The following is a 14062-nucleotide window of genomic DNA, read 5'->3' on the forward strand; positions in this document are numbered from 1 at the left end:
CAAAAAAGAATAATTACACTCCTCTCTCCTAAAATTTGGTGTAATTACATATAAATTCTTTGTAATTTGAAAAATTACATCTAGCATCCTTGAGGTTTGCTTTCATATAACAAATAAGGCCCTTCATTAGTCAAAATGCACTAAATTTGCTGATATTAACAAAAATTAAAAAATATATTTACCATTGATTGACTTATAACTAACTTATTGCAGGTCAAATAATTTTTTCATGATCAAATTAACCCCATACATCTTCACGCATTAATGTAGGTGAGGAAGTATATTTTCATCGTTATAAGGGTATTTTATTCCAAAAAAAAAATATTATTTGAGCTGCAAGAAATCAGTAATAAGTCAATCGAAGGTAAATATAATTTCTATTTAATTTTTTTGCTAATATCAACAAATTCAATGAATTTTAATCAACGCGGGGACTTATTTGTTAGATGAAAATAAACCTCAGGGGTGCTAAATAAACCTCAAGATAGTTGAACTTCATTGTTACCCTAATTATTTTTTGTATAAATATATCTCAAAAATACCATATTTAAATAGTGGATAAGATCTATCCGTCTGTTACAGTAATTCGATAATTTAACAAATAAGTTGGCAATACATTAATTTCTTTTTACCATATATTTCCACGTCAACTGTTTTTTACTTATAATTATTACTTCAAAACTCTCCCAATTTTTACAATCACTTATCCACTTTTCTCAAAATTAGGCACTTTATGAAAAACATAAGTTTTCGCAAGCACCCCATACACGTCATATATATAAATCTTTTCTTAAATCATAGTTAGTGTAAATTTCATATACGTGTCGTGCATATATTAAATGGAGTAAATCAATACCATAAAAATTTTACTGATCGAAGTATATATTAGATCAAACACATTTTAATTATATAAAATTAAAATTGCAAATACCCCCTTGAATTTTGTTCGATCATACATGTAACTCCTTATTTCAGTAGTTTTTTGTCTTTTAATGAATGTTCTTACCCAAGATTTGGAAATAAATGAAAATAACATTCTAGATCCGTGTAAATTTCCCTTTTTTCCGGTGCTGGATTCGTTGTTTTCCTCCTGTGTGTAAAGGGTAATATACCCTTAGTTATCGAGGGTGGATTGGTAATTTCAGCATGAAGAGGTTGCTAGCATGCTATTAGTCTTAGGAGTCTCTTGAGTTTGTCCAATCAGGGACAAGTTGACGACAAGTGAGAAAATAACATGATTATCACTGTTGCAAGAAGTGATGTTTTAACAATGTGAGGACTGACGTGTCCCCACTACGTTAAAACCTTGATAATAATTTTAAGACTAAATTATAATAGTTGTATTTGTTATTTATACAGTATTTAAAAAATTATATATATTTTTTAAATTAATAAATATTCTCCCATAACATCGGAATCTAGAAAAGCATTTATTATACGACTATTAATTTTAATAAAGTATTATAATTTTTTAAATAACGAGGGACATTTGTAATTATGACACAGTTCAAGAGTGTCCTTTATAATTTACCCTAATTTCAATTTATCGCAATTTGTTGACGTATGTAGTCAGATAATTGAAACATATTTTTAATTTTAAAAAAGAAAAGAATACTTGAGGCGTACCGTTTAAATTAAACATCATGAAAGGGTGTTGTAATTATCCCATTATATATATATATATATATATATTTATTATTAGGTTGAATAAGCTACCCAATATACAGTGTTTACTTTGTATTATGCGCGCCCAATTTTTATTAAACTTAAACAATTTAAGTAAATATAGTATAATTAATATATAGATTTTTTTTTTACTCTATCACCTAAATGACTCGTATCACAAAATAAACGGGATCTTAAAAAATAATTAGGGAGCAAGATCTAGTGCATAAATCATTGAGTGTAATATGAATTTAATTGATTCTTGAATATACTTGAGAATTCTCTATAATGCACACACTTTACAATTGTATATTTTGATGAAAGTATATTTCCATGGCTTATTACGATAGATCCTGAGGGATCATACTACAAATTATTGAGAAAAAAAGTCAATCACTTTTCATAGTGATACGTCTATTTGATATTAATAATTAGCGTATATTAATTATTTATGATTGAAATTTAAAATGTAATTATCAATGATTCATATAAAAAATTATTAATAATTATTTATTATGTTTAATGTACTCTACCCTCCTTGGACATTGTAAATTACCACTCGTATAAAAAAATAATAATAATTTACCTCCTATACTTTTTAAAATAAAGTAATTTATTTTATTTTAAAAAATACAGAAAGGTAATTTATTATATTTTAAAAATATAGAAAATTAAATTGATATTTTTTTAATAAAAATATAATTTGTTCATTTATAATATTATAGGGATTGATCGTATTTTTTTTATTTATTACACCAAATTTTGGAAAGAGAAAACTCGAAAGGAAAAAGCAGAGATGGGGAGAATCTGGGAAATGTAGTTTATGAGAGAGTGGGATGGAGTGAAGAATGTCCCGTGAGCCTTTACTTTTGTGCTAAGGAAAAGGGTTTTTTGCCTTTAGGATGAATATTGAGAAATGCTCAAAGTATGCAAATTAAGTCGTCGTTGAAAATAAGTCAAAAGGAGTATTGCTAATTTAGATTTTCTGCTTTTAAACTGTTTAAATTAAGTTAATTTAAATCCAAAATTATAAGCAACACCTTCCTATCAACTTCAACAGTTTATTAGTTAAAATCGTAAAAATTAAGCCATTTTTCTAAATATTCCAACTTTAATTACTCTCTGATTTTGAATTTTATTTTTTAACACTTTTAATTTTTAGTACTGCTTGAGGGTGGAAAGCTTACAGCCAAATTTATATATATATATATGTGTGTGTGTGTGTGATTGTGTGTGTGTGTGTGTGTGGATGGAAGTATCATTGGACCCTGCATGGGTAAGCAGATTGAAGTGGTGGTGTTGCAGTCATTGTTGATGAGAAAAATAGGAAATTTTGCAGACATTGGGAGTTAGCATTTGAGCACCATTGAAAATGACTATGAATATGATCCATCCATCACAACTATCACTACAACTTGTGCGTGGGTTGCCATCACACAATGTTTTTTTTTTGTTCACTTTTTTGTTTCCGTAGGTTGTCTTCTTGCATTTGCCTTGGCATGCCCCGTGATACACTTAACTATGCACTCTTTCATAATCACTCCTTTGCCATTCAAATATACACTAATGATCCCTATGGTTAGTTTAATTATAAATAGCTCCCCACATGTATGATTTTGATTAAAGGACCTTTTATTTATTTTATATTGATACGGACCTCAACGGTACTAGATGTAATTTTTTTATATTGCAGGAAATTGGAGCTTTATTCTTGATCTGAAGGCGTTCCTTTATTGGATTTTCAATTTTTTTTTGTAATTGTATCCGATCAGTGCCCATTCTTCAAACTTAAAAAAAAAAATCATCAATTAATATATATATATAATTATTTATTAAAAATAAATAAATGCGCAAGGAAGCCCTACAGATGCTTCCTCATGTTGGGCATTCAGCTTCTTCTCTATGATAAGATTTATGTAATCGACATGGAAAGTTAGGGATGCTTTCTAAAAATAGTAAAGTAACATAAGAATCCACATACTGAAGAAGAGCCCCTTTTTGGGACCTCCTCTATGAGACAAAGACAGTAGGCGGAAAATAGTTAAAAGAGGTGGTGGTAGTGGGGGAGAGACATGGGTGTCCAAAACTCCCAAGTGCATCCGTGTCTGTTTGAACAATCTCTCAAAATGAAATAAAATGCTGACATGAAAATGTTGGATGCAAGAGTGGAAGAGAATGGAAATTGGGACATCGACATGAAAAAATGCTGAATTTTTATCAATAATGGATCGTATGTTTTGCATTGTTTGTAAGTTAAATGTTGAGGTCCATTTGGATGATTCATGTGTTAGGTGGGGATCAAATGAAGCGCGCGTTTGATGTGTGTGTATAATTTAAAATTTTGTTATATTTATTTAATTAGATAAATAGTAATTACCCTTTTGTTATATTATAAATGAGTAAAATACATTTTCATAGCAAAAACTAATAATTTATCCCCTCTGTATTTTTTAAAATAAAATAGTTTACCTCCCTGTCTAAAAAAATAAATTACTTCATTTTAAAAAATAGGAGGTAAATTGTTGTATTTTATAAAATAATTGGAGGTAAATTATTTTATATATATATATAAGGATAATTTGTTCATTTACAATATCATGAAATTGCTTACAATTTTTTTTTATTTAATTTAACAAATGTGAAGAGAAATAAAAAAACATAACTAACGAACTGAATTCAATTTAAATAATGATTGATGTCATTTTGTCGGATGAATAAATGTATTGGACACTATTTTAGTGAATCAATATTATGACAATCAAAATGAGTTATCGGATGGCATTGAGATTTCAGAAAGAAAATAAAACATAATTGTGGTATTAATTAAGATAATAAAGGAAAAGATCGTGATCGACGATGGAGATTGATGGAAAAGCTCAATCAAGGAAGACAACCTGTCAAATTTTCAAAAACGCCCTTAGAAATGTGTGGCTACAATCGCCTACTAAAAAAAGCCATGGGCAGGAAGGTAATATACCTCCGCCTCTCCTATTATAGTCGTGCTCTAAGGTGAATACTCGTTGTCGTGCTGCAAGCTAGCCCAGAAGATTACCCAGAAAGAAGCAATTTTTCTACAATGCAAGAAACAACGACAAAAGAAAGGATCATCTCTCTCTCTCTCTCTCTCTCTCTCTCTCTCTCTCTCACACACACACACACACACACACACACATGAAAGCAAGAATGACTCTACTTATTGATATCATTGAATGCTGCTAGAGCTGCAATGTGATCATAGTTCACATAGAGTCGAGCCAGTCGATTTTCATTCATGTGTGTGAAAAATGTACTTGAAAGTACCATCTACCGTAACGGAACAGAAGCTAAGATGTAATCTTCTTTTCTCAAATGAATAATATGATGATATTGATTCAACTCAACTTGAAAAGAACAAAATAATAAAGTCACTAGTAAACGGTATCAGTAAGTAGCGACAACGTGACTAAAATATGGGCTATGATACAACAGCTAATTATAGGTATTAGAATCATTCAACTCCAACGCCCTAAAAGAGAAACTAATATCTCAAATATATCTATATCAACAACTATGTAACGCCTAAAAGAGAAACTAATATACAACAGCTACATGCTGGTTCTGTTACTCGGGGGAGCGAAATGGTATTAGAGTCATTGAACTGTGGCGTACCTCTGTTCACTGATCGATTTATGAAGCTACATGATACACGGAATTGAAAAAATCTAACTGATCAGTCTATTATTTCTGCCAAAATTTGTTCACGTTAGAGGATTGAGAACGCTAACAAGCTGATGAGCTCCCTGGTGGAGGTTCATTAGGTACTTGGCGAACAAACTGTCCTTTCACACGTGGACGCTGCTCAGCCAGCTTTTTTCTGCTCTCATAGCGCACCTGTCAGTAAAGTCGGATATTGATTAAGAAAATATGAACTAGTATAAGGAATTTCACAACATGTATGTACTGAATAGAGAATATTCACATGTTATTTTATGAAGTTGGTTGATGGGGTTATCAACAAACCTTCTTCTCAAAGCATCTGTCTTTCCTCTTCAGTCTGAATTTGTTTAGAGCCGCTTCTCTTTGCATGGAACGATGAGATGCACCCTCGTGGACATGGGATCCCTCTTCATTACCACATTCGGGTACGGTCTTGACAACTAAGGTCGAATCGATCTTGACATTGCTACCAGAACTTGTAGTGTGGTGATGACTTATATGGCCATTATAGAAAGTGCCATTACCACTCTGATCATTTGCAGGAGACACATGCAACCTAGCCTCCAAGGTTTCCAATTTTTGGTCTTGTTTTTTGTCTGCCTGATCAATGGCATTACTGATCCTTTGATCAATTCTATGAAATTGCTGAGAACTCGAAGGCCGATGATCTGATGGATAGAAAGCATTCAACTGAGTGAAAGATGGTGAGTGGTTAGGTGTGCCTGGACTAGGCAAAGAAGACGGTGCTGATTGATCATAGTACAATTGAGGCATCAAAGAACCAAATCCATTGATTATATTTTCGAATCTTAAACCTCTAACTGGAATCGGTTGAAATATTTCCCTTTGCTGAGGGTGAGGAAATGAAGTTTCAGGCAGCCCTGGTCGGACTGAGCTTATTGTCGGACCATGTGTGTCTGAATTATAATCAGGGGTAAGATTGGACAGTTGTTTCTCGGAATTCGTCTCATGGTCTTTTTGTTGATTACAGGTGCTTGGGGATGTGGAGTTGCGTGCCTGCAATGGCTTATTTATGTACCTGCATGTGTTGCTTGTTCGTTAGACTACCAACTGTACAATGTTTGATGAGGTTCCTTCAAGGTTTAGAGGGTTGGTTCACATATGTATTAGTAGCTGCAAGAGTATATAAATTCTGTTTGAACTACTCCATATCAATTGGAATTATCTACAATCCATGGAATATTTCATAAAAGATGTAAGAATTTCGTCCTCTACTCTTCGGATAAACAAATTACGACCTTAAAAACACCTAAGCTTTTAGATGAAATGATGCTGATTTAAGGAAAGAATTGGATACTTCACTTGCTTATATAAAAATTTAGAGGGATGCAAACTCACCTAGAAAAGGCCGATGCATCAGAGTGATTTAGCCTACGCGTCTCATCATTTACTTGATTCACAGAGCCACTGGGATGAGATCTTCTCAAAGATAGATCCAGAAGGGGCAAAATATCAAACTTGTTTGTACTAGCGTTTGACGCGGGACTTCCAAAAGTTCCTTTCAGGCAGTTATCGAAAGCTCCAATTAAGTCAATGGCCTCTCTAGAAGAATTCTGAGGCACATGATTGTTCTCAGGATTTTGTCCAATAACATTAAGTTTCTCCCAACCAGCATCGGAGTTCTTGCCCTGCCCTGGCAGTGTTGTTGCAATATTAGCATCTCTGCTAGCCATGGCCTCCGACTCTAAATTCAGAACGACGGAAATGGCAAGCAATAAGCATTTACCCGTCCATGATGCTGAAAAATATCAATGACTACAAGCAAGGCAATGAAAGCATTACCTCCCGCCTTTATATCATGTGCCTGTGTTTTTCTACTTTCTTGATGGCATTCTTCTTGTGTATAAATATTCATCTCATTTGAAAGACATTTAGCGGCTTTCGGCAGTAAGAGGCTGTGGACATGTTCAACATCTGCTCCTTCAGTCTCCAACTCCGGTTTTGTGCATGAGCTCTGCAGATAAGACAAGCAATATTATTCCAATCTTGAATCAGTCTATTTGAGATTTTGAAGTGGGCTCTTTGAAAATTTTGGCATAGAGAAACGAAAAATACCTGCGCGTCACTTCCTTTCTCAATGCACTCCCTATTTCTCTGAATGCATGCCATATAACCACTTGAATGATTACTAATATCATTATTCTCTGCTGTGGCTTCAACCTTTTGTTGAGCTTCGCTCTCCTCTGGTTGTCCAAGGCCAGCAGCGGTCCTCGACTGTCTCATGATAAAGAAAATGGTAAGAACCCATGAAAATTATGGAGCTTACTTTGTACCAGATTTTTCATTAAAACAAATAAGCAAAGAAGAAAATGTGGGATTTGGCTTACAGCTTGTTTCCTCCAGACGTGCTGCCACAAGTTCCTTAGCTCATTTTTCCGGATGGGCTTCACCAGAAAGTCGGCTGCACCTCTCAACATGCATTTATAGACTGTACTGACTGAGTCATGTGACGACATCACTGCATTATCAACGAAAAGGTGTTTGAATCTAATAGTGCTCGAACAGATTTGGATAATTTCAAAGAAGCTGCGAATAACGCACTTATTACTGGAATATTTTTGCAGACATCATGCTCCATAATTAACGTGAGAAGAGCATATCCCGAGATTGATGGCAATTCAATTTCTGTCAAAATAAGGTCTATGCTTTGGGACCTCTCTTTCAATACCTCCCACGCTTTTAAGCCATCAGGAACTGCAGCAACTGCTTTAAGAAAATTGGAGTTAACCTCTATAGCCGTAACACATTGACATAAATAACCAATCTGCTTCAGCTAGACAAGAAATCTTCTTGCTATTCATACTACGTAACATCCCACTAATTTTCTGTCTACATCCAACTAACATACACTAAAATCCAATTTTCCATGAAGATTTTCAGATGCAAAGATCAGGATCATGACTCTAGAACAGTCGAATTATTATGAACTCATGAGACAGCAGAAACTACATTTTGCAGAGGTAATTACCGAAGAAGTTACTCAACAAGCATAGCAGACAGCCTAGTTAGGTAAGAACTTCATTATTGCCGGCAGCTAAAATCATCTAAAGGGAATTCCAAGAAATTCAGATAAAGACACAAACTTTTCAGCGAAAATCACATCCTCTAGCTGTTTCACCTAAGATTACGAATCAAAATCATGGATGCTATGGTATTATCCATAGACAATTAGCTGATCACAAAGTATCCATGTACAATTTCACAGCCAAAACAAGAACTGTACAACACCCGAATACAGATGACAACATATTAACAAGCTAAGCAGTCAAGATCCCTATAATCCCATCACCTACCAACACTCGAATTCTCAATTCTTGACATTTAAAAAGTTTCAGACATCCCGCAAGAATCCGAACAGGAAAACCAACCTTTGTAGCTGCATTTCCTGAGAAGGGCAGCAATAATCTGCCTAGTGGAATCATCAGCTTCCACCAGAAGCACTCTCACCGCCAGTTTTGGCAGAAACCTCTCCCACCTAACCACAGAAGAAGATCCTCCGTCCGCCACGGCGCCGCCTCCGTCCGCTGCAATATTCTTTATCTGGTTCTTCTTTTCAGCTTGCTGGGCTCTCTCTGCCGCCACCTCTGTTTCTTGAACCACTAATTCCATCCCACCTTCACTGCTCACCACAACTTCACCCATTTTTCGAGATTCTTGATGCTTTCAGACAACAAGCATATAGCATAAACACACCTGTAGCGGTTGGAAATTAGTTTCTAAAAAGTCCTGGTTTCATTCATCGCTTTTTTGCAGTGGTTTTGCACCATTTTCAACTCAAAAATATCTTAATATGGAGACCCCAGTTCCTGAAATTTGATCTTATGGTCGCCTTTTACTGGTCCACTTTAACCGCCTCACATCTGATGGCTCAGAATTTCTTGTATTAATTATATGACAACATTTTGCAGTTTAGCCCTTAAAGATATGACAATAATGTTTCACACCCCCAACTTTGACAACTTCAATAATTTGCAAGCCCTTCCAACTCTTGAGGAAAATTAATACCTAGTCTAGATGAAATTTTAAGAAAATATAAGAACAAACCTTGTCATAATTAAGTTCGGCCTAGAAATATAAACTAAAATCCATTGGTATTGTATCAAAAAAATCAATAAATTGTGATTCTATAATGAAAAATATATATAGTAACAAAACTAATTTTTATTATCACTTTATTAAATATACCTTACAAAAACTTGGGCATTATTTAATTTCATTTTCAAAGGTTGATTTCAATTATGTACTATTTCAAATTATGGGATTCATTTTTTATTAGTCTTTTTTATATGGTTGTACCATAAATTTTAAAACATTAATTCTATCACGTTTTTTATATAGAAAACTATCACCTAACATTATAATTCAAACATATTTTCTTCCTACATTTTTTCGATTAATAAGATATCACAAAATCTATTAATTCAAACTACATCTGAAAACCCTAAAAATTAAAAACCCACAATGAAAACAAGAATAAAAACAAAGTATAAAACACAATACAAATAACCTCTTCCGGGCAATTAAGCAAAAACACAATCTCTGGGGCCAAAGTGAAAATCCACACAACTTTTGGGGATATAAAAGAAAAGGGGGACCTCACACAAATATCTGCAAAGACTCTTTTTTTTTTTTTATATGTATGGCCCAAAATGGCCACGTCATCAACCCCTCCCCAATCAAAAAGTAAAGGCCCATTGGTTTTTGCCCTTCCCTTTTTCCATAATTCCCATCTCATCTCTCCTATGATATTTGGTTGGTGGCACAAACTTATTCTATGAGATGGGCAACACTTGGATTTGAATGGACAGCATTAATCTCACCATCCAATCAGAATAAACTATGATCTCCTAAGATATTTTACATGGGACAGCTCTTCTTTTTTCCCCCTTGGTGGGCCCACCTGGGAAGATATTTTGTATTCATGGATAGGATATTGACATGTGGACACAAGAAAAAAGTAGTTTTAGATCTTTGAGTTTGTGGCTTTGGTGTTGTCAAACTGGTTTTGTTTAATCTTTCATTAGTATAATAAATAATATAATATTAGTATGTAGTGTTTTGTAAGAAAAGCAATGTTGTCTATGTGTAAGTGTTTTGGGATTGGTGGGGTTCCTCAAGCTCGGTTTGTCATTGGTTGGAATCCTCTGGAGTTTGTGGGGTTCTGTGTAGCAGCAGATCAAGAACTTGGATGGGATGGGATGGGATGGACATGTGTGTAGAACATTCTTTCCATGATTCCATTAATACAATGAGTTTTCAAGTGCATTAGTGGTGGAAATATAAGTGGGGTCATCATACAAAGTTTTAGTCTTTTTGCAATTTTGATCAAATTTGAATTAATTATATGATAAATATATATATTTATTTTATGAGTGGTATATAATTTTAAAAAAATGATCAATCACATTATACATATATTATATTTGTTATTTAATTGATTTAGTTTTATTAAACCTTATTTGTGTAAGAATTTTTTTTTTATATAGTATGAAACACATTTGATACGATTTATACAATTTAAATTTTTATTGTATTTATTTAATAAATTAATTAATTAATGAAAAGAATACAATTGATGAAATAAATTATATTTAAAATTACATGCATTATAAAGTAATTGACATAACTAATGAATTAAAAGATATCATTATTTATGGAAAAAAAATAAAATAAATTTAAGTAAGTTACTTTAGTCCGTCCAAATCTTGTCCACCAAAAGTAATTTTGTACGATTAGCGATTGAAACATACTTAATGCATATGTATTATTCAAATTTTTATATATTTATTTAATTTAATAAAAAAGAAAAAAAACTAAAATGAGTAACTGATCAAAACTAATAAGATAAAACAACTTTAAATGTGTGTGAATATCAAAATAAATAACATTAACTAATAAATAAGATGATCATTTGTGTAAAAATGACGTTTTAGACAAATCACATTTAGCCATTCATGATAGTTACTATAAGAGTCTCCCCTTAACAAATATAGAGAACGAGTAAGTAAGCAGCTAACTCGGAAATTGTGTAAGAAAAAAAATGAAAATTTGATAACATATAAAAATTTACAAAAATAGTCTTGGCACAACATGACTTGTGCTAGATACATGAAAAAAAGAGATACTTATACAAGATGAGTTGTACATAAATATCTTGAAGATTTTATGAGAGTGGCATCTCATCATCTTTTTGACTTGTCCTTTTATTTCTTTCTCACCTCTACACTATGGCCATGGGGGATTTAACACCCACCCACTCTATGTGGACATGTAATAAAGTGTCACAAATGGTCCCTATTCTAAATCATATAGCCATATTTTTTATATTATTATTTATCGCGGCATGTAATACTTTTGCGCATATAATTAGATGGACATAGTATATACTTTAAATATAAAAGTCAGCATATAGTTAAAAATAGAGCAAGTGGTAAATACGAAGCGGAAGTTTTGGAGGGGCAAATACGATGGTAAAAATCCAATTTATAATTTAGGGTAAATTATGATTATTTTTTCTGAGGTTTGGAATAATTCTAAATACATTTTCGTTGTTTGAAAATTACAAATATCCTCCCTGATTTTAACATTCGTCTAACAATGAGTTCATTTCGTTAGGTTTTCATTTAATTTTTGCTATGAACTGATCAAAATGTCCTTTTAGATTATAAATTATAACTTTATATATAGATTTTATAATTTTTTAAAATATTTTTATGAATAAATATTTTCTATAAATTATTTATTTTTACCCACCCTCAAATATTTTAATATTTTTTCAAATATATTTTTTTATTTAAAAAAAAAGTCAATAAGAGTAAAATAATAATGTCCACATCACTATTTAGGGGCTACATAATTATTTTCTATTTACGGGGTATTTATAATTTTTTAAACAACGAAGAGTTATTCATAATTATGTCAAATCTCAGTGAAACTAGTTGTAATTTACCCTATAATTTAATTGGGATAAGAGATGAAGATATAGTGAAAATATGGGATTAACACGATAATAAATCAAAAGTTAAAAAATTAAGTGAATAATTTAAGAAAAAATAAGTAACTATATTACTTAATATTGATAGATATAATTGATATTTTAAGAATTGGTACTGCATTGTCGCAGTTTTATCAATAAAAACTATAAATCCAGACACAAAATGAAAAAGAAGAAAAAAAATAAAAAGGTGTTTTCTTTTTTTTTTTTTAAAAAAATGGGTTTCTATGTATAATTACAATATTAGACATATAGAAATAAAACGTTGCATTTTGACCTAAATTCTTGTGGGCCACCACAAACTAAACATGTGCTAAAGTTGATGAGCTTTTTCCCCAAAAGGAATTCTTCCAATGTGCATAGTTTTCATACACTTTTTTTTTTTTTTTAATCATATGCTACATTTTGGACCGACGATTTCAAAATAGAGAATTCAAATTTTTGTTATAATTTTTTTTTTGAATTTGTTTGGAATTATATTTTAAATCGTTATAAAATATAATTTTTTGTTATATCTATCAAAATTTTATAAATTTTGAATTTGGAATTATATTTTTGTTATAATTATTTTCATTTATAATTATAAAATACATTAGAATTCAAATCGTTTTATTTTCATTTATAATTATATTTTATTAAATATTGATAAATTTTTACTTTATTTCACCAAATTCTTTAATCAAATTCAAATCTAAATTTATTATTAATATTCTTTTAAACAAAAATAATTTATATATTTCGCTTCTCTAAATACAATAGTATCCAAATGTATATATATATATATATATTCGTACATTTGAATTTAAAGAATAATTTCAAATTACTCCCTACTAAAAGAATTTGAAATCCGTTAATATTTAACAAAATATAATTTAAATTCAGAGACGAATGATTTGATATCATTTGAATTTAAAATTATATAAATAAATTAAAAAATAAAATTGAGTAGAAATTTGAAATCATAATATTAAATACATGAGTAGAAATATAAGCTAAATAGATAGAGAGACATAGAACAATCTAGGATTGTGCGACATCTTTAAGAATCATTATTAACAACCTAAATACCTAAATTTTGGCCTAAAAGATTGTTCTTGAATGGGTCCAGCTTACACTTTTCCTTGGAATGATACTTTTCATGATTCAAACGTTTAATCTATTACAAATGGACTTCCTATATTAGCATCTAATGTTCCTAATGCCTAACCCCCCCCCCCCCACCAGCAAAATAACAAACTCAATTTATCAAAAATAATATTTTTTACCACATTTGGAGGGAACGAAATTTGAGGCGCTTTGAGCATACAGAGCGACCACCGAATATAATAGCCACCATTATCGTGGAAGATATTAGACAGAGGATTATCAGTGTTAATTTATCTCGTTTTGTTAGTTCATGTGCGTTATATAGATTATGGCGTATCTCTTGGCATGTCGAGGGAGAAACCACCAGTTGAGCACTGTTGTACTGTAGAATCTTATTTTATTAATGAAACTTATATTTACCCAAAAAAAAATAATACTTTTTACCTCATGGCTGCGATTTTGTATATCAAAATTATATTTGTAGAAGAAATACGATTTCAATTGTCGTTGTGGGTAGAACTGTGTTCAGAGCCATAAGTCGTTAGAATATACTTAACCGTACCAACACAATTCTTTAAATATATAGAAGAAACGCAACTT

General features: G+C 31.6%; 1 protein-coding gene across 1 annotated transcript; it reads right to left on the bottom strand.

Annotated features, from left to right (window-relative positions):
• Positions 1-5046: 5046 nt before the first annotated feature.
• Positions 5047-9183, bottom strand: LOC105166787 (two-component response regulator-like APRR5). Its single transcript, XM_011086270.3, has 8 exons — positions 8751-9183; positions 7924-8085; positions 7710-7840; positions 7438-7596; positions 7165-7336; positions 6721-7066; positions 5665-6400; positions 5047-5535 (listed from the first exon to the last, which is right to left on the bottom strand). Exons 1-8 carry the CDS (start codon positions 9022-9024, stop codon positions 5425-5427), a joined length of 2091 nt encoding a protein of 696 aa, XP_011084572.1. The 5' UTR covers positions 9025-9183; the 3' UTR covers positions 5047-5424.
• Positions 9184-14062: the final 4879 nt, after the last annotated feature.

The sequence above is a fragment of the Sesamum indicum genome, linkage group LG7 (assembly GCF_026168435.1).
Source record: "Sesamum indicum cultivar Baizhima isolate 11 linkage group LG7, ASM2616843v1, whole genome shotgun sequence".
NCBI lineage: Eukaryota > Viridiplantae > Streptophyta > Magnoliopsida > Lamiales > Pedaliaceae > Sesamum > Sesamum indicum.